General features: G+C 33.3%; 2 protein-coding genes across 2 annotated transcripts in view; both read left to right on the top strand.

Moving 5' to 3' along the window:
* Positions 1–12,033, top strand: part of HELRODRAFT_84384 (hypothetical protein) — a gene marked incomplete at both ends in the record, with an annotated part of 35,019 nt that extends 22,986 nt beyond the window's left edge. Inside the window, 2 exons of the mRNA XM_009025068.1 lie at positions 4,021–4,183; positions 11,821–12,033. Coding sequence (XP_009023316.1) covers positions 4,021–4,183; positions 11,821–12,033 — 376 coding nt within the window. The remainder of the gene's footprint in view (positions 1–4,020; positions 4,184–11,820) is intronic.
* Positions 12,034–16,502: 4,469 nt separating this feature from the next.
* Positions 16,503–18,073, top strand: HELRODRAFT_176901 (hypothetical protein; the record flags this gene model as incomplete). Its single annotated transcript, XM_009025147.1, has 3 exons — positions 16,503–16,539; positions 16,831–16,832; positions 16,925–18,073. 3 exons carry the CDS (start codon positions 16,503–16,505, stop codon positions 18,071–18,073), a joined length of 1,188 nt encoding a protein of 395 aa, XP_009023395.1.
* Between the last annotated feature and the right edge of the window lie 4,239 nt (positions 18,074–22,312).

Genomic DNA, 22,312 nt, shown 5'->3' with positions numbered 1-22,312 from the left:
ATACAGACTTTTCAATTCTCCAATCATCTGAGTAGTATTTACTTGGTTATCTTATTTATCCATTCTTCAATTTACTGACATAATTTAATTCATTATAAGATCTTTATAATTACTATTAAGTCCACCTTCATAAGTTGAATTATTAACTTATTTCAATTTACTGACCCATTTAAGATATTTTCAGAGAGAAAGAGAAAAAATGAGAAAGAAAGAGAGAGAAAGAGAGAGAAAGAGAGAAAAAGAGAGAGAAAGAGAAAAGGAGAGATAGAATGGAAAAGTGAGAGAACGAGAGAATGAGAAAGAAAATGAGAAAAAACTTCCCCCCCAAAACAAGGAAAAAAAGATACTCGTACGTTATAAATATTTATCGATGTGTCGCTGAATTGTTGTTTATGTGTGGCCCCAGAAGTTCAAATCGAAATATTGCCTCCCGTATTGCTTATGGTCTCTATCTAGGAATTCTTACATCTTCTTTAAGTTTTGGTGTTTTGTGATGCTTGTTGTCGTTCATTTGGCTTTGATTCTTGTTTTATAAAATGTCGTTGCTGCTGTTGATGTTGTATGTTGATCTGTTTCTTTTTCACTCTGTGATGTTGTTGTTGTAGTTTTTGTTGTTAAACATGTTCTATTTTAGGCTTTCTTCCAAGTGATACAAACAGACAAACAGACAGACAGACAGACAAAAAATGAATGTACCAAACCAACAGACAGACAACTCATGTACTTTAATCTTAACAATATTGAATTGCTTGTGACGCTCTTGCCCACGTCATCTCCAAATTTTGTCTTTCATACAAACACACGTAAACATTTCACACACACACACACACACACACACACACACACACACACACACACACACACACACACACACACACACACATACACACACATACACATACACACACACATACACACACACATACACACACACATTGCATGTGATTGGCGGGGATAACTTTGCATTTAAACCCTGTCGACACAACAACAAGAGCAATCGCCTAATGATTTGATTTCTACATAGTTGTTGTTAATTTATAGCACTACTCTGCGCTACATATATGTCCGGCTGTTCAAACACATTCCACTTTTAGTGTCATTGATTCTATTTTCAGTGCCTAGTTTTATTTCTTTGGTCTTTAGATGGCTGACTTTATGTGGAGCTGTTTGGTGGCGTCACCATTATTATTATTATTATTTATTATTATTATTTATACTATTATTATTATTATTATCATCATCATCGTCAACAAAATCATTACCTTCGTATAATTGGCTGGTATCATCATCGTCTTCATCATCGTCTTCATCATCGTCATCATCATCTTCACCATCGTCTTCATCTTCATCATCGTCATCGTCTTCATCATCGTCTTCATCATCGTCATCGTCTTCATCATCGTCTTCATCATCGTCATCATCATCTTCACCATCGTCTTCATCTTCATCATCGTCATCGTCTTCATCATCGTCTTCATCATCGTCATCGTCTTCATCATCGTCTTCATCATCGTCATCATCTTCATCATCGTCTTCATCATCATCATCGTCTTCATCATCGTCTTCATCATCGTCATCATCATCTTCACCATCGTCATCGTCTTCATCATCGTCATCGTCTTCATCTTCATCATCGTCATCGTCGTCGTCATCATCGTCGTCATAATCCTTCCTAGCTACGGAAAAAATGTTTTTATTGCACAAAATGCTTGAACAAAAAGGAAAACACACTATCATTGCTATCCAGATGTTTCAATCCTATGACCAGTTTTACATTACCTCAGTCACGTAGCAAAAAAAATGCTTGTACTTTTTTTAGACCTTAGTAACTTTATTTTACCCTATTAAAACATTTTTAACCTAACGTTGTTAGTTAGAAGGTTTATATCATAGTTATATTCATATTCCATTTTTTCTATAACATTTAAACTTTAAATTAATTAAGCGATTGTGTTCCAGTCTTCCATTTTCTGCCTAACAAAACTTCAACACATTAACGAAGCAGTCTTCTTAATTTCATTGAAAATTTTTCAAATAAATACTAATTGTGAAGTTTGCAACAAATTAACACTAGTTGTAACACATTGTAACACTATTTGTAACACATTAAAAAGAAGTCTTCTTAATTTCATTATAAATTTTTCAATTAAAGAACTATCTGTGTGTGGTTTCTCTTAAACTTAATCTACTTCCATGTTTTCCCTCACCATATCCCCAACACTTCAGAATAAGAGTAAAAAAAATCTATTACACCAAACACAAAAAGATAGAGCGAGCCATTTTAAATGATAAACGTCGAGCCGACCATTGTTGTGGCACACATTAACTCGGTGATAAATAAAGCTGCATTGGTCATGCTGTCCACGGTATGATTGTATTAAATTCTCGCCAGTAGAGCATGTCTGGCCGTTACTCCGTCGTCCAAGGATGTTTTATCTTTAGTTCCTGATGAACTGTTTCAACAAAATGTCAATGATATAGTATCAGGATGATTGGAGTTGTTTTTTTTTAATTTTTATAATTTAAACGGTTTCAACAACGACATTCTACAGCAAGAACAAAACAACAACATTTCTCAGCAGCAACAGCAGCAACAACAACAACAACAACAACAACAACAACAACATTTCACAACAACAACAACAATAGCAACAACAACAGCAGCAGCAGCAACAACAACAACAACAAGGTACAACACAAAAAACCGTCAAAGAAAACATCAAAAATAAAAATTATTATAACTGTTTCTTAACATTGATATGAATTAGTAAACAAACATAGGACTGTTAGCACAATAAACACTTCACAATTATTCTACCAAAGAAGCATCATCATCTTCGACAACATCATCATCAACACAGACAACATCATCACATCATCAGTACCGACAACACCATCATCATCACTACCGGCATCATCGTCATCATCACTACCGGCATCATTATCATCTCCGAAAGCATCATCATCATCACCAAAAACACCATCACTATCACCAGTGAAAGCAAAACTTCAAAATGCACTCACTCGCTTCATTTTGCATACATTTTTTTCCATTGAAATGACAAGATCAGTGATCGAGGCAGCCTTCACATCAAGATTTTCAAAAATTTCAAAATTTCGACTTACTTCCATAAACGTATCAGTCGTATTTTTGGTTTTCAGGGTGATTTTTCGTACGAAGTTTAAGAAATATTTTATAAATTACTGACTCGTGTGAAAAAATATTAAAAAAATTTGGCCTTCTTGTATTTTTTTAGGATATTTGCTTAACAATATTTGTAATTAAACAAATATTTGTGAAAAAATACCTGGGCATTTTGAAATTTGAGTGCCACTACAAAATAAGTTTTTAGGCCTAGTTTTAAAATTCAGTTTACTCATTCATATTCAATTTTTCTTTACATTTCTTGTCCGATTTTTGCCTACCTTGTCAGTTTAAATTTTTTCTAAATATTTTTCCGCGTTCACATTGGGAAATTATTTCACGTCGATCCATAAATAATATATATATAAATAAATTGCTCGATTTTGTTTTCTAAAATTTGCAATTTCAAAATTATTTATTCGAGAAAAAGTTTGCTGCTATCAACATCTGCGTCTAGAACAAAAAGTATCACCACCGCATGTGCAACTAACATAATTTATGCCTCTCAATAACTTACATGCGATTAATCATATAAAAAATGAACTACTCATTCATTCAATCGATTTCTCTATAGTAATCAATCATTCATTCATTAGTCCATTCATCGGTGACTTCGTTTGTTCGTTCACTCGTTAATTCATTCGTTCATTTATTCGTTCACTCGTTCTTTGTTCATTTACTTGTTCGTTCACTCGTTCTTTCATTCGTTTATTTGTTTTTTTCATTTGCTTTTTTATTCATCCAGCGTATTACCATCCTTTCAAAATGATGCATTACCAAACACTTTGACCACTACACTTTTTTATATTGTTGTCGAAACCTCTTAAGAAATTTGTAAAAAAAAAGAATGATAAAAAGAAAAAACCCACCGACAGGTACGGGGACATGACCCCAAAAACGGTGACGGGGAAGATAGTTGGGGGCGTCTGTTCCCTGAGTGGGGTGCTCGTCATCGCCCTGCCCGTCCCTGTCATCGTGTCGAACTTCAGCAGAATCTACCACCAGAACCAGAGATCTGACAAAAGGAAAGCTCAAAAGGTTAGTGGTGAATAAAATGACGACGACGATGATGGTGATGGTGATAGCGATTATGATAATGATCATTTGAAGTGGTGGTGATAATGATGATGATGATGTTGTGATGATGGGGAGAATGGTGATGATAGTGATGATAATATGAACATCTTTGTGGAGCAATACGCATGGCTGTTTCAGAGCCATGATGACGTTGATGGCTGTTTACGAAAAAATGGGATGATGATGATAATGATGATGACCAAATAATGATGATGATGATGATGATGATGATGATGATGATGATGATGATGATGATGATGATGATGATGATGATGATGATGATGATGATGGCCAGATGATGATGATGATGGCCAGATGATGATGATGATGATGACCAGATGATGATGATGATGATGATGGTTGATGGCGCGAATGTAAACTGTCATCTCAAATTTTTCTTCAATGTAGCAATCTACTGTTGGTAATATTTGAACACTCATCTTTCAAAAAAAATATTTTTTTTGGTCATTCGAGTCTGTTATATGATTTTGTAGTTTTGTAAATCGCATAAAGCTTGTGTGTTTCTACAGATAAGTTATTAAGTCTGATAGAAATCTTGTCTCAAATGGTTATCTCCTGATTCTGAAATTGACCGTGTTTTTATAATAATTTACACGGTTTTCATTTTTTAGTTCCTATGTTCAAACACTGAGTGACACTCGTCACATTCGAGTTTCAAGTTTTATAGAAGAAATCTAAAAATCACACATCTTAAATAATAACTTTTTAAAGTTTTTTATTGAAAATGTTTTTAAATTCACTATTGCATCTGTTTGTGAAAGAAAAGCAGGCACTTCTACCACTTGAGCTACCAGGTATTGTAAGATTTCTCGTTTAGCTACTAGGAAAATAATTCGGCTGGAGCACGAGAATGAGCAAGTTTAAAAAACATGTTTGTATGTTTGTATTTGTACGTGTCTGTCTTTGCCGATGTTTGAATGAGTGTATGTGTGTAAGTGATTGTCTGTGTATGTGTATGTATGTGTGTGTGTTTGTGTATGTTACGTTACATCATGTTATGTTATGTAATGCTATTTAGCTATGCAACAATCGAGAACAAGTTTTATTACAACGGCAGGCTATGAGTTTCTCGCTTTTAACGCTTTCCATTGGTTTTTATTCATCTGGCCATGTATGGCCGTATGCTAATAAGATTGCTCAAATATTTTATGGAGTTGCTTGTATTGATCGGATGTGTGTGTGTGTATGTGTGTGTGTTTATGTGTGAGTGAGAGAGAGAGAGAGTGTGTGTGTGTGTATGTGTGTAATGTACCAATAACGATTTTTAAAAATTTGTTTTTGCAAAATCGTTCGTCGCATTGTCTGAAGGAAAACTCACGAAATAACTAACACGCAAATGTAGTTTCCACTGTAAATATTCTCCATCACACGCCAAATCAGTTTGAAAAATGCAAAACCATCCTAAAAAAGAAATAGAATAACATTGACGTCAACATTCAGAAACGGCACGTAACCTTAATAACAAAAAGGTTATTAATAATAAAAAGATTTTTTCAAATCTAAACTTATTAACGATGAATAATAATTGAGACTGGAAGACCGCGAAATGGTTATTTTAAAGTTGGAGTTGAGTTGGCTGGGTTGAGGAGTTGAATTTGCGACTCTCCAGGTGATAATTCACCATGTGCTACAACCATTCAGGCTTGCATACCAAATGTTCACACTTGCACACGTTCGTATCTTTATGCACACGCACATTGTAGATCTGCATAAATTACTTCAATTATACGTATGGATAAGAAAACGAAAAAGAGTGAGAGAGGAAAGAGAGAAAGAAGAAAAAGAGAGAAAGCCAGAAAAAAAGAAGAGAAAACGATAGAAAGAGAGAGAGAGAAAGAATTAAAAAAAGAGAAAACCAGAAGGAGGAAGAGAGAGATAGAAAGATAGAAAAAGTGAGAAAGAGAAATAATAACATTTGCATTATGGCATTCTTGAAGCAATGCATGTCTGTAAATTTTTGATGGATTGAACCTAACCATGTGAATATTTAACAAACCCGGATTTTGGGAGCTATGTGTATGACAACCACGTTTATATGGCGCATACACACACACTCTCTTTCTCTCTTTCTCTCTCTCTCTCTCTCGCACACACACACACACACACACACACTCTCTCACTCACACACATTCACACACACACAGATACACATTCACTAACCGTTTTAATTATCTGCTTTACATAAATGTTTCTATATTTGTTCTGTTATTGTCGAGTATGTTAAAACCGCATGCACCTCTTCTTTTTTGTGAGGTTATTTATTCAACAAAAGATATTCCATGCCGAATACTTCGCCTATTACAAGCGATCCATTAAAAAAACTTTAACGTTTCAAAAGTTGCTAAAATTTTTTTGAAACTTTTTTCCTACACCTTTAAGCTTGAAAATAATTAAAATTCCATAGCACGAACTCTTTTTAGTCCAACTAGCTATTTGCACAATTCAACCATTCATTATTTTCAAATAGTATGTTTGTGTGTGTTTGTGTATCTGTGTGTGCGTGCGTGTGTGTATGTGTGGGTGCATGAAAGATAAAAAAAATTACATTTCCAAAGTTAGCATTTGTCAAACAAACTGACGAAATGGTCTACCTCTTAGAAAAACTGATCCTTCATGATGATCTAGAATTTCAACTTAACGTTTAAAAGTATTTAGCAGATAATATAATTTCTTGGGGTTGATAAGTTGGAAACATTACTACATCGCGATTAAATCCAATTGGGAATGTGTGAATTAAATCTTCATCACATTCGTGATGATTAGCATTTACAAAGGGAATCTGAATTTTTTATACGCCAACAGAATCGATCAATTGTATTTTGGCTGACAGATTAGTTTGAGCGAAAATGTTCACGTACGAAAATAAATCAACTGGATGAAAATGTCTGCTGGCTTAAAATTCTGTCCACAATGTGTTATAATTAATATTAATTAATTAATTTATTTATTTATTCAGGGCCGGATTTGCTCGTGTGAAAGCAGGCCCTGAAACAGTGAAAAATTGGATACCCCTTAATAATTTAGTGGGGATATATAACTATTTGAGAGTGCCTTTTAATTATTTGTAGAAACACCTTATATTTTTAAGTTTAGACTCTAATTTGTTTAGCAATCTCTCTATCCAAACAAGTGTTTTTTGCCGCAAATTATATTTATGTTACATTTACTTACTAACATTTTTACATACAACATATTTTTCCAATTTCCAAGTTTCCAAAGTTTTCAGTTTCCAATTTTGTTTTATAAAATTTAATAAAAAAGAACCTTTTTGGACATTTTGTAAACAGAATAGAATAAATTATTTATAAAAAAAAAGTTGAAAATTTCGTTCATCTAACTGTATAAATTTGTTGAACTAATATTTTATATCTTATCACTTATTTAATAGGTCAGACATGATAAAGCTTATAGGATTTACAATGAAAAATGAAAAGTAGGGTATTTTTATATGAAGTATAATATGTTTACTAGATGTTACTTAGACAAGCTCTCTGAATAAGTACTAGAAATTACTCATATTTAACGACATTACCAGTTGTTACGAAAAATGCAGTAGATAATGCTACCTTAAATCGATTCTTTTCATTCCATTTTATGCTGCCATTCCAAAATTTCTTTGTATCATTAACAGATTTGTAATAAATTTCAAAATGAATTTTATCATCCATCTACAAAATAAAATAAATCACTTTTATGCTAGTCGTTTTCAGATCAAAACGTTTTTTAAAACAATGAATTATTGAAAATTGTCTACACATAGTTTAGTCAAATTTCAAATAATCATCAAGTAAACTAACCAACAAAAACTACTAAAATCTGAAAATACAAAAATGATAAATGTACTAAAACATTTTGCCGAAAAAATTTTTTTGACCGACTGAGGTAATTTATCATTTCAAGTGTATCAGTAATGGCGTTTATACGTCTATGTCCATTTTTTCTCCACCACATTTGCAGAAAGGTTAAATTGACCATCTAAATCATAATAGTCTGTAGTAGTGGTAGTAGATGCAGCCGGGTTTGCCGCGGCAGACGCACGCGTGGTCGGCTTCTTGACGACTTTATAAATTTGGGCAATTTTTTTGTTTTCGTATTAGTGTTTTTCCATTTTTAGCTCCTAATTAAGCTGTCATTATCAAACATACCATTTGTACCGACAGAACTTCTAACATCTTTTTGTGTTTTGTAAACGTTAACATACGAAACGAATAATTTCAAACTAGTAACATTCGCTCACTCTTTATATATTTTAAATTAAAAAAAACTGTATATCATATACTAAATATTTGTAATATGTAAATGTTTTATATTTCAGTCAGGTACAACGTCCTGTATGTAGAAATATTCAGTGAAACAATACGCATACGAGAGCATTTCTCACCAATAAATTACAAAAAATGTGTCATTTATCTTAGGGCAGTTTTTTTTTCTTTTAATCTGCGGGCTGTCGAAACATTTTAAAATGTATCACACTCGTTCAAAGGCACAAATGTTTCACGATTATTCCGCAGAGATCGGCGCTAACTTGGCATCTAATTCCAGTGAATAATTTATTCGGAAATTATTTAAATTTTTTCTCCATATCATCTGTCAAATAGGTTTTTTTTTAATTAAATTTGAAAATTTTTTAACTTCTCATTGTCGGGTCTGTGTCTCAGATACATTATTCGTAGTCGTGGCTAATGTACTGCAGTTGCTGCTGTCACAGACTGATGTTAAGGTCATTTATACGTCATTGTTAAATTTATGCCACTATGGTTTTAGCGGTGACAATAACTTTCTGGTAATGTTGTTGCTGCTTTCATAAACTGATGTCAATGTCAGTTTTAGTGTCATCAGTGTCCGTATAGTGACGCTAATTTTTTTCTTGGCGACATTTGCGTCAGACGCATTTGCTGCTGCTGCTGAAGTTGTTGTTACTGTTAAAAGTTGTGGTTCGCTTGAATAATTGATGCTTTCTCGCTCTCTTAACGTGTTCACCAATCATTCCAATCTAATTTTCCTCTCCTTTATTATTTCTAACATTCCTTCAAACGCACTGCCGCCAGGACTAAGCCATTATTATCACTAAACCTTATGAGGTTGATTATTATCATCTTCATTATTTATTATCGGTAGATTCATACAATACTGTTTAAAATATGGTCTTCTTCCAACACACATCAACACACACACATATATATATATATATATATATAGAAAGAGAGAGAGAGAGAGAAAGAAAGAGAGAGAAAGAGAAAGAGAGAGAGAGAGAGAGAGAGAGAGAGTTAATACATCACAATCAGGGCCGCTAATGTAAAAGCGTTAAGTCGCCCCACGTTAATTGCGAGAATGGTGACGAATGATGACGACGACGACAATGATGATAGATGGCTGAGCAATGAAAGAATCAATAAAGACACTGGTGATGAATGAATAGTGGTGATGAATTCTTACTGATGTCTAACTCTCTCTTGTTGGCCGTCAGTACTACAATTGGTTGATCTGATCGCTAACCCAATAAAGATTAATCCTTATCTCTATCTACGTACCGTACTTTCTAATACCCCCTATCGCAAGGTAACTGAATCAGTCGTTAGCTTTTTTTAAAAAGACAAAAATCTACAAAAAAAGTATATATTATTTTTTTCATTAATTTTCAAATGTTTAAATTCAAAAGGATTATGATGAATAATGGTTATTCAATATTATGAAATCTTAAATTTAGAAACCAGACTCCAAAAAATTTTTTTTAATTTTTCATGTCATTAAAATGATTTATTAGTTTTAATCAAGTTACAAACTTAAATTAGATTAAATCAAATTAAAAGGTGACTGTTAAATGTTCAATTTTGATTCAAATAAACAAAAATACACCCAAACCATGGTTTATTAACACTAGCAATGAAATAAATCTTAATCAACTGTGAACTCTGAAAAAATGTTCATTCATTAATTCAGTGTAAATGTGCATCTAAGGTTACTTGGAAATTTTGAAAATTTTCTTATGTAAATCAGTAATGCAGTTACTAGCCTGCCACCAAACTCCAAACATAACGCACTCCCTACCAATCAGTGCTAACTTTTTGGATCTATAACCAAATTATTTAAAGCTTGTATTGATAGTATCTAAGCTAAATCACTTAGGTAATTAGCTCCTATGAAAAAAGATTATTTTACATTTTGATAGTCAAAAAAAAATGATCATTCTACATTCTTGTATAGACAAGCAAGACATATTCTCCAATATTAAATCAGATAATTTAGAAACTCTCAATATATTAAATGTTCTTTAACAGTCTGTCGTACTACATACATTCCTAATGAATGAACGTCATGACGAAAGCCAGGCGGCACCTATTCGCCAGTGAGCAAAAAATTTTGTAATCACGTTACACCTATCCCGCTTCATTGCACTGGAGTTATACTCTGCTAATTATCCTATGTTGTGTGTGTTTGTGTGTATATGTGTGTGTGTTTGTGTGTGTTTGTGTGTGTTTGTGTGTGTGTATAATTCTCACGCACGCAAGTTAGTTAGTTAACTTTCGAAATGAAGATGTTTTGAAAGATTGGAGCTGTAGTTTTTTTTATTTGTTCTTTCAATAAACTTCATTGAATTTGTAAAAACTTAACTTAAAAAGATGCTAACTACCTTTGAAAAATGTAGAAAACCATTTTTTCAATAAAACGTTATTAGGTGGGTGAATGGAAGAGTTCATCATTTGGACGGACGAATTAACGTCACATGATGTGATGAGCTGATGAATAAACCAATGGATAAATGGATGGTTGATTGGATAGGTAGATGGATGGATGAATGCGTGAAAGGATAGATAGATAGATTGATTGATAGATGGATTGATTAGATGGATTGATAGATAGATTGATGAATAAATATAACTACATGCATGTGTGTATGTCCGTTTAGAACAAACTGTTGGTCTGATGGACCTATGGTTAAAAACACACAACTGAGTTGTCGTATATAAGAATTGGCCATGTTATTCTATATATATATATTCCTATATTAAATTCACATTCAAATATTTTATTACTATTTCTCTAGTTCAATACCCACGCTTTGAAAATATAAACAATTTCTTTTCAACATTTTAATATAAACAAGCAATGAAGCATGTAGTGGATAGCAACGAAATGGAAAAGAATTGTAAACTACCTCATGGCATCTAGGCTGGTGCATGTAATGAAATCTAATCAATCTTGACAATCTGCTCCAATGTTATATGAACATTTTATCAGAATGTTCTTGGCTCAGGACCAACATTGTGATATGAGTTATTTGTCGCGAATTCGAACTTATATCATATTTAGACGTGATTTGAATGGAGTTTTTATGTTTTCAACATTATTTTATATCTTTATAATATTTAGTTTAGTAATTGTTTAAATTTAGCATTAAATGAAAATGATATTTAAAAATTAGTTCTGTGGTGAAAGAGTTATTGTTTTAATAAAATTTATCGGCATGTAAAAAATGGCAAGATGGACAATAAATAACAAATACCAAAACAATACAAAGCCATACAGAAAAATTACTAACATAAATTAAATTAATGAAATTGCAACAACCCAAACAGAAAGCCCGTGCCACACGTCTCCACAACATGCGAAATTCAGCCATCAAGAACTTCATGACTGGGAAAGCCAGGACGGAGAAGTTGGTGTATGAGTTGGAGTCAGGTCTGAAAGTGGACGAGCTGAAAAATGAAGACCTCTTCCAGATACAACATCATCATCTTCTTAACTGCTTAGAAAGGGCAACTGTGAGATATAACATTTTTATGATTTAACTTAGTTTTTGTTGGTGTTAGTTTTACGGGAAGTTTTGTTTGTTAATTTAATTATGTGTTTGTTGTTGGTGCTATCAATGTTTGTTTGGTGTTTTTTTTTTATTTGAAATCAGAATCTGAAAAATTATCGTTTTAACAATTATTACTATTATACAATATTCATTATAGAAGAATTCCTACAGCTCCTTTTATGAAAATTTTTCGAAAGCGCTTTTAAAATAATAAACGTTCATTTGAATCAACATTCTGGACAATGTGATTGTCGGCATTGAACGCCTTGCCTTTAACTTGCACACGCTCAGACTAGAAACACTCTTTAACAATCACATTTGCGAATTTTGGATCAGCACAAAGACGAAAACAACATTTGTATATTTAAGTTTATTTTGCTAGATGGTCACTGACATGAATGTGTTTGCTTGTTTGGTTTGGTTCGTAGCTTTGAAAATGTAACAGTAGTAGTAGTAGTAGTATTAGTAGTAGTAGTAGTAGTACTAGTTGTTGTTGTTGTTGTTGTTGTTGTTGATAAATATTTATTTGAATTTTGCAATTTAATAATGTTTTTGTTTGAACTTATGTCAGATTGATGAATGCCAGCGAAAATTAAATTAACATCGTTGGCTTTGAATACAAATGTTATTAAATATCGTTATTTATTGCTGTAGTATTGTCGTTGTAGATAATTCACGCATTATTTTTGCTGTCGTAATACGGGTTTTATTTATCTGCGAATGTATGTGTATTCTTTTTTTTTTTTGTTTGTTTCCTATATGTTCATCTATATATGATGGTATCAGTGTATGTGTGTTTATGTGTGTGTGTATGCGTGTATGTGTGTGTTTCTACTTGTATGTGTGCGTGTAAATAATTACATGCGTGTGTGTGTGTGTATCTGTTTATATACATGTTAGGGTATTGAGTGTGTATGCATTCATTTATGTATGTATGTTTGTATGTATGTATGTATGTATGTATGTATGTATGTATGTATGTATGTATGTATGTATGTATGTATTTATTTATTTTGTTATTTATTTAGAAATATTTATATAGCGCAAATTAAATACCTCAAAGGCGCAATCAAAAAGTGAAACAAACAAAATACCTGTGCGTGATCAACATGAATTAAAATATTCAAATTTAATGTTTATCAATAGAAAATAAATATGTATGTACGTACGCATGTATGTATGCATGCTTGTATGCATGTTTCACGTATGTATTTGTGTGTGCGTGAGTTCAAGTATGCGTTTATATATGCATGTTTGTGCACGCGAATGTGGCGTGCAGTCGCGAGTTATCATTGTTTTCTCTTTTGATTTATCGCAAGCGCAGTTTTCATAAGGGAGTTGTGGTTTTTGTTCTGATTTTTACTGCTCTATTATGTAATGTTGTTGTTGTTGTTGCAACAATCCTGATGCACATTTCCTGTTGAGTTGCTGATGTTGTTGTTGTCTGGCTCCTGTCGCTATTTATTGTTGCTGTTGTCGTTGTTGTTTGTGTTGCAATTGCTGTTGTTGATGTTGGCGTTGTTGTTGCTTTATTATTATTATTATTGTTGTTGTTGTTGTTGTTGTTATGATGCTGTCGTTGTTTTGTTGCTGTTTGTGTTGCAATTGTTGTTGTTGATGTTGACGTTGATGTAGATGTTGTTGTTGTCTTGGTTGTTGTTGTTGTTGTTATCATACTTCTAAGGAGGCTATTTTATAGCCGTAGAGACTTTGGAAACAACAACACTGCAAAAATAATAATAAGAAATAATCATGAATAATAACAAAAATAAATTATAAATAATAATAACAATAAAAATAAGAATAATAATAGAAATTATCGCCATGATTTACTACATCTAGTGCCACAATTACAACAACAACTCAATAGAGTCGTTGTTATTCTTGATAATGCTTTTTTTGGGCTGTAATAATAATTATTATTATTGTTAGTATTATTATTATTATTATTATTATTATTATTATTATTATTATTATTATTATTATTATTACTTATTCGGTGACAAAAATTTGAAGCCCCCCATGTTTTTTTTATTTAAATTATTTTTGTAAACTGATTAGAACAAGTCACCACAACTCTTCAAACAGGACAGAGAGTTCACTTTCACAACTCAGATGACCACATCGGCCACCGAGGACACACCGCAGAGGGGTAAGAACGACCCCCACCACCAGCAAACCACCCCCCTACTGAAATCTTCACAGCATCACATCAAGGGCTCCATCCCTGTCATCAGAAAATCATCTACATCTTCCTCACTGACCTCATCCTCTTCCATATCGTCGCCGCGACAGCCTCGGTCGCTTGTCGCTAGTTGTTGCTGCTTGTCTCTTGAGGTTGTGGTTGCTGTTGTTGTTGTTGTTGCTGTCAATTAGGTTGTTGTTGTGGCTATTGTTGTTGTTGCTGTTGTTGTTTTTGTGGTCGTCGTCGTCAATGTTGTTGTTGTTGTGGCTGTTGTTGTTGCTGTTGTGGCTGTTGTTGTTGCTGTTGTGGCTGTTGTTGTTGCTGTTGTGGCTGTTGTTGTTGCTGTTGTGGCTGTTGTTGTTGCTGTTGTGGCTGTTGTTGTTGCTGTTGTGGCTGTTGTTGTTGCTGTTGTGGCTGTTGTTGTTGTGTTTGTTGTCGTCGTCGACAATTTTGTTGTTTTTAATGTTGTTTTAATGACGTTTTTATTTGGCTGTTGTTGGTTTTGATTATGTGGTTTTTTTATGTCACTAAATTTCAATGATTTTTAAACCATCACAGCTTGTATATCTGTCGGTCTTATATCTTCACAACATTGAACTTCCAGCAACATTGTTGACAGCAAATCTTTTAGCGCGTGTTTTAAAATATTTCCTTGTTGAAAATTAAAACGGTTTTTTTATGGATATAATGAGAAACTTTTGAAAGAATGAATACGATAAGCTCATGATACGTTACACTGAATTGAAACAAGTTAGACAACTAACAACAATGCAACACACACACACACACACACGCACTCACACACACACACACACGCGCGCACACATAAACACACACACACACGCGCACACACACACGTTGGCAGGCAAGATGAAAGCAGCACGACTTCACTAACTAAACCTCTTTAGCCACGTAGCGTTCATGCTCAACATATTTTTCGCATAACTCCTTGTTAAGCTCGCTTCTGAGCATTTCACGAAACCATCCCAGATGTGCCTGCTGTCCTGGCTGTCTGCATGCATTCACCTTTATTGTTATTTCTCTACTCTAACATAAAATTCCTCCACTTTTACACGCAATTCCTCAACCTCTCACGTAATTTTTTCTCTTTCTAATGCGAGATCTTACGCAGGTCAAAATTTTTATGCCTAAAACAAAGCGCTATGTTATTAAAATCAATTTTTACGTCATCGACGTTTTGTTTTTTTTTTTATCACGTCATCAAATACAATTAATTCACAAAAATGGTGCTCTCTCCCTCTCGCTCTCTCTCTCTTTTTCTCTCTTTTTCTCTTTCTCTCTCTCTCTCTCTCTCTATCTCTCTCTCTCTCTCTCTGTATATATATATTTGCTTATATAATTGAAATTGGTTGATGTACATTTTTTGATTGTTCGATAGTTTTTTTGAGAAAGTTGACGAGCCCAAATTCTCCCTCTCTCTCTCTCTCTTTCTCTCTTTCTCTCTCACACACACACAATCAATAGTAATAGTAGTAGAAGTGGTAGTAGTAGTAGTAGCAGCAGTAGCGTAGTAGAAATAGAAGTAGTAGTAGTAATAGTAATAATAATAATAATAATAATAATAATAATATTGTTTGTACGTGTGTGTAGTTCCTATTTTTGAATACAATTAAAGTTTTCATGATCATAATAAATATTTTCAACTTGAGATATGATTATGCGAATGGTTATGACAATGATGACGACGACGATGGTGTTTTACAAAGATGAGGATAAGATGACGAGACGATGATGATGTGGTGACAAAAACTGATGATGGTAATGGAGATGCTGCTGCTGATGGAATGGTGTGACGACCCGTGTGACGGGGCAATGCAAATGATGACGTTGTACACATAGTGCATGTTCATTGTACGTGCACATGTGTAGTACGTCGTCTCAATCAATAGCGACCGCTGGCCGCTCACACAACATGCTTCGTAAAATTTTTCACTGATCGATATATAATCAATAGAAACTAATTGATTTCCATTGAGAAACTCAAAAAAACTGACATTAAACATAATATAACACAACTTCCATTAAATACATAAACATACAAACAAAGATACATACATATATACGTACATACAAACATACATGCATACATACATTCAATATTTACTCCTACAAACATATGTATACATGCATGCAAACATAGACATACATACATAAACATACATACATACATAAAAATTCATACAAACATAATTATACATACTTGAACATTACAAATATAAACCAACATAGCCTACAAATAACGTACAATCAAAATGAAACTTATATTCATTTACCTTCTACTAATGGCAAGTTGGCTTGGAACGACTATATTTTTATCACATTAATTTTGCTAAAAAATACGAGCCACAGACAAATTGCTTTATGCTGAAATGATTTTCATTCATGGAACAAGCCCTGACTTAGCTATTTCATCGTTGCGCCGAGTTAGGCTCCGTCTTTCTTGTGTCTCATTTCAATTCTTTCCTCTACAACATCACTGATCACTTTTTTTTCGTTTTTTATAGTTTACAAGATAGTTCAAACTAAATTTCGTTTATTATAGATTAGCTAATTTAAATAAATTGCTAAATGAAACACCAGACGTCAGCTGAATAAATTGCTAAGAATGACAGTAAAATTTCTTTAACAAATCATCAGTTTTACCAAAAACCTTCCCCAACCCTTCACCACACAGAAATCGGGACGTCAGCATCACCACCACACCAACCTCACCGAAGAAACTCCGAACGCGAGTCCTGCAATCAACACCCAATCACATTCCTACACGTCGCAGCAACAAGCTCAGAAGCAGCAGCAGCAGCTGCGTCAGCAGCAGCAGCAGCAGCTGCAGCAACAACAGCATCGCCACAGCGGCAGCAACAAAAACGTCCTCAGCGAGGATCAGTTTTACATCGAAAGAGACTGCGTGGAAGGCTGCAGCATGATGATTCCCTCCCAACTTGCCATGAAGTACTCACAATTTGGCTGCCAGGCTGGCGTCCTACCTACCTTCGTCAGCGTCCACTCCTCAACAACTACTCACCGATACAATATCGAGGCCATTCACAACGACCAAGACTTTGACGGTAACAACATCGAATTGTTAAATGAGAAAATTATCGACGATGGTAAGACTAAAAAACGTTCAAAAAGCTCTTTAAATGTCGTTGCCCCGAGCGATCAAAAATTGCAGACACAACAGCCACCGTCGTATAGCCAAGCACATCAGCAGCAGCAGCAACAGCAACTACAACAACCACAAGAAAACGAACTAATTTGGCAACAACGACATGGTGAAAACCAGCCAATGAAAAATTTGAAAAAAGAAAAGAGAAATTCTCGCGTTTATAGTTCCTCGGTGCAAATTGAAACTTCAAACAATACAGTCGTTAATACAAACAACAACAGCCACACCAGCAACGCCAACAACAACACTTACAACAACAACAATGGTAATAATAACAACAACAACACAGGCCCAACATTCGACGATGACAGCAACACAAACAACAACAGCACAACCAATAAAAGCAATATAAAAACAAACAATCAAACTGACTTTAGAACACAACAACAAATGTATCAGCAGCAGCAAGCTTCCAAACAATGTCAACATCGACACCACCGCCACCAGCGACACCAACCACAGCCACAGCCAGAACAGCTAATAGCCGACGAACAAGAGAAGCACACGTGGCTACGACAGCAACTACCACAACCTCAGAAGCAGGCAGAACTTCAGCAGCTAACGCAACAAACCTACCCCCTCCAACAACTTTCAACAACATCTCATCACAATGCCACTCTCAACAACAAAGCCAGGCAGGCTTTTTATAACACTTAACGAAAGCAGCAGAAGTAAAAGAAGACACCGAATGAACTTGTTGTTCAGTTTTTAAAAACTTGCTGTTTCTTACAATTTGGCGTTTATATCCTTCTCTTTGTGGTACCGTCGAGAATTTTTATTGCATCGTTTTATATTTATTATAATATAATTTATAATATATTATAATATAATTTATAATATATATATATATATATATATATATGTTATATGATATTATCATAATTTTACACGGTCGGCGTTTTAATCTCATTAACAAACTCCAATCAACTACCATAGCTACATATAACTTACATTTTAAAATGTAAATTTTTGTTTGAAGAACAAATAGTTGAAGAAAAGTAATAAATTGAATTGATGAATTAATGAATTAATGCATCAATGAATTAGTAAATTTATGGATTAATAAATTGATCTATTGTAATGGAAAGCGTCAGAAATTTAGCAATTCAATTGACTAAAATTTAGTTTTGAAAAGTTGTTGTCGCATATTATGTATTCTTATCTATCTCAGTATCTATCCATCAATCTTTGATATCAATTATCAAGTATCTATCCATCAATCTTTAATATCAATTATCAAGTATCTATCCACCTATCTATAATATCAATTATCAAGTATCTACCCATCTACATATGATATCAATTCACAAACTCATGATTTCAAAAAATTGTTTCAGCAGTAAAGATACATACACATTCATACATTAGAAAGAACGAGAAAAAGAAATAAAATGAAAGAGAGAAGGAGAGAGAGAGTGAAAAAGAGAGAGAGGACAAAAGCCATGGCTGTTTATAGTAGATAGGAGCTATACATTATGACTACTGTTGTCAGTTCCATTCAAAAGTTTTTCCAAGTGAGAAAATTGAACGCGAATGACATCATTCAGAAGTTTTTTCCACTTTGTTGTACATGGAAAAACGAACGCGTGTGGCATATTTGTTTTCAGCATGTGTATTCAGACTACCGATACATATGTTTTGATCTTTTCATTATACGAGATGTTTGTTTGTTTGTTTGGTTGGTTGGTTGTTTTGTTTGTTTGTTTGTTTGGTTGTTTGTTTGTTTGTTTGTTTGGTTATTTGTTTGTTTGTTTGTTTGAAGGTTTTTTTTGTTGTAACGCATTGTAAGCAGAGTTCTTGTCATTGCAGCATTTTGGTGTTAGGTTTTAAGTTTTATCGTTCGAACATTGTATTGGTACTTTTGAAAACTATACTTGAAACAACTAACGTTTCTCTCCTTCTCTTTTTATTCATCTCTTTTCTTCTCTGCCTCTATTTACAGCAAAAATTAATCTGTTCAACTTGGAAATATAAATATTTAAACTAAATTTTCCCCACCGATCTCTAAAACCATCAACAAATTTTTAAATGAAGAAGACTTTGGTACTTGGCTCAATTTTGCAATGCACTTGTGTGTGTGTGATGTGTGTGTGTGTGCATGTGTGTGGACCATGTATGTGTGTGTTTATCTGTATATGATGTTCATTTATGAATCTTTGTGACAAGGCTCCCATGTTAAAGTATGTGAGTGTATTTATGTATATATTTTAATTTACTTTTTTGAAGTTGGTTATCGGTTTGATGTATTTGGATTTTTTTTATAGTTCACTTATCTGCTAGTTTTTTTTTGTTAAATGATTGTTTTATTGATTGATTTATTAGTTACAAACTTGTGTAACTTGTATAAATATATATCCCATGTTCTATTTGAAACATTCATGCACTGAAACAAACAAACTCTTATGACGTCATCCTTGATGATCTGCTAGCTGACCAGTAGCGTTGCAGCATCCAATATCATGTGTGCCTCCCATGTAATATTTTCCCATGTATTAAACCCTACATTATTGGATTGTGTTCGAGTCTGCAACTGCAGTTTGACTTTGCAAGTATTTTCTACTTTATTTCCTTCTTTTTCAATCATTCTCGTTCTTTCTCTTTTCATGTTTTTGGTTAGTTTTGTTGCGTTTGGTTAGTTTTATTTGTGGTGTCTGCTGCGCTTATTTTTGTCTTATGGAGTTTTTTTTTAATAAAAAGCCATTTTAATAAATAGCCATTTTTATAAAAAGTCTCGAATGTTCATAAACAAATTTGCAACAGATAGTAACTGCGATTTTTATTGAAGAAAGTCTACAGATTGAGATGCAAATTTGGGATTAACTTTTGAAAAATGACATTTTGTTTTATTGGAGTGAACAATTTCGTAAATTTTATTGATCTAAAATTTGAAAAAATTTAATTTATCAACTATTTAATTTAATATAAAATCAATTTAAATGTTTGAAACAATTTCATGTTTAAAAGTTATTAATCTTTTTATAAAAAAATACATACATTTATAAAACAAATACAATTTTATTTAACAATGTGTCGAGCAACGCACATTAAGTTATTTGCAGTTGCCGGCTTGGAATGATGTGGCAGAAGATTTTTTCTGAAAAAAATTGTTGATGTTGATGTTCTTTCTTTGGAAATGAAAAAAACAAAAGTTTTGAGTTGAGTTGTTTAATGCGCTGCATAAATATTCAGCTTATTTTGGTCACGCAATGTTCATATGAATGACTCTCAGTTTTTTTGGAATTTCTTGAGGGTTTTTATGTTTTCGTTTTTTTTTGTTGGTGATGACAACAATATGTTGGTTTTGATTTCGCTATGAATGTAGTGCTTGTTGTGTTTTAAAGATGTGGCTGCTGATGCTAAATTTGTTTCTGTTGATTCAACCGTTCAAGTTTGAATGAAGAGAATATATGAAAACTATATTTACTTCAAAATAACTTCAAGCAAACAAAATTTTTAAAAATGCCACACATTAATTTTGTTGTTTAAATTTTATCGCATTCAAAAAAAACTATGCGAAAAACGATTTAAAAACTGTTGTTGGAATGTGTATCTAGTCTCAAAAACATTCCAAGTTCTGATACCTTATGATGATAAACAACTTGAAAATTTATCTAAGCAATGTTACTTGGAAGCTATTTCTATGTTAAAATAAAACAAACTAACTAAAATGGCACTCCCGACAAAGGGGATAAACATTCAGAAGACTATAAAGACATATGAAATAAACAGAAAACAGAAAATTAAGAAGCACACAGAAATGAACGATCCAGCACTAGCTACATGGAAAACTTCCGGCGAGAACATCGCACGGATCTGAAGTGACGGACACGGAACGGCTGCTGTCATCAGACGAGGCATGCACATCAGACATTCGGAACAAAGTTGGCGAAACATTGTAAGGAGTCGACTGATGCTGCCGATGTTGATGTTGGGGTGACGCCCGTACGAAGCTGCTGTTGCATCTGCATTAGCCACAACATTAGCAGGCAGATCAGCAAAGATCCCATGGTTTATTTCTGTAATTTCAAGTTTGGCTGGCTGGTGTTGTGATGTATATCTCGCAAAATTTTTTCCTTAGCTTATGTGTACCATTTGTACACTCGTGTTTGTTTTTTTGTTAATAAATACAAATATTAAACAAATATTAGTTGCGAATAAACTTTTAGGCGCATGAACGCGCGTAAAAACGCATTAATATTTGAAGGTAGGCGGGTTCAGGCTTTAGTATGTTTGAATTATTGAAAACTACGTGCGTACCTTCATACATATTTGTGTGTTTGTTGGTTTTCGCGATGAGTATGCCCTTGTTTGTATTTTTACGCGTATTATTTGTATGTGTGATTGTTTACTTGAAGGTTTTATTTTTAGTACCTTTGTTTTTTATTACTATTTGTGTAAAAACTTGCATCCGCGCTCAAAATTCTCCATTAGTTTGTATTTGGATGTGATTCGTTTTGCTCCAAGCCTGTTTTGATGTGCTTGTGTTAAAGGAACTAACATTATGTATAGCTGTATATTTGTATTAAACTGTTTTGTATTCACTTGTATTGCAAATAATTGTATTGTATTAAATTGTTTTGTATTCACTTGTATTGTGAATAATTGTACTGTATTAAATTGTATTGTATTCTGGTTTATCGTCTTGTATGTTCATTTTTTTTTACAAACATTTTCAATTAGGCATGTATTCCCAAGTGTGTCCATGCAATTTAAATGAGAATTTGTTCGCAGAGAGTTTCCTATTTATGCATCCGTCGTTTTTAGGTCATGAACTCCTCTAGGTGTTTTTTTTATCTAAATTTATGGCTTACTAATAATTAATGCACATAAATTATGCAAATGTGTGTGTATTTATGTTAATGATGTGAATTATTTTGGAGTATATAAAACTACACT

Source organism: Helobdella robusta, assembly GCF_000326865.2.
Source record: "Helobdella robusta unplaced genomic scaffold HELROscaffold_40, whole genome shotgun sequence".
Taxonomy (NCBI): domain Eukaryota; kingdom Metazoa; phylum Annelida; class Clitellata; order Rhynchobdellida; family Glossiphoniidae; genus Helobdella; species Helobdella robusta.
The sequence above is the reverse complement of the archived record's forward strand: the minus strand, read 5'-3'. Positions and strand labels throughout refer to the sequence as shown.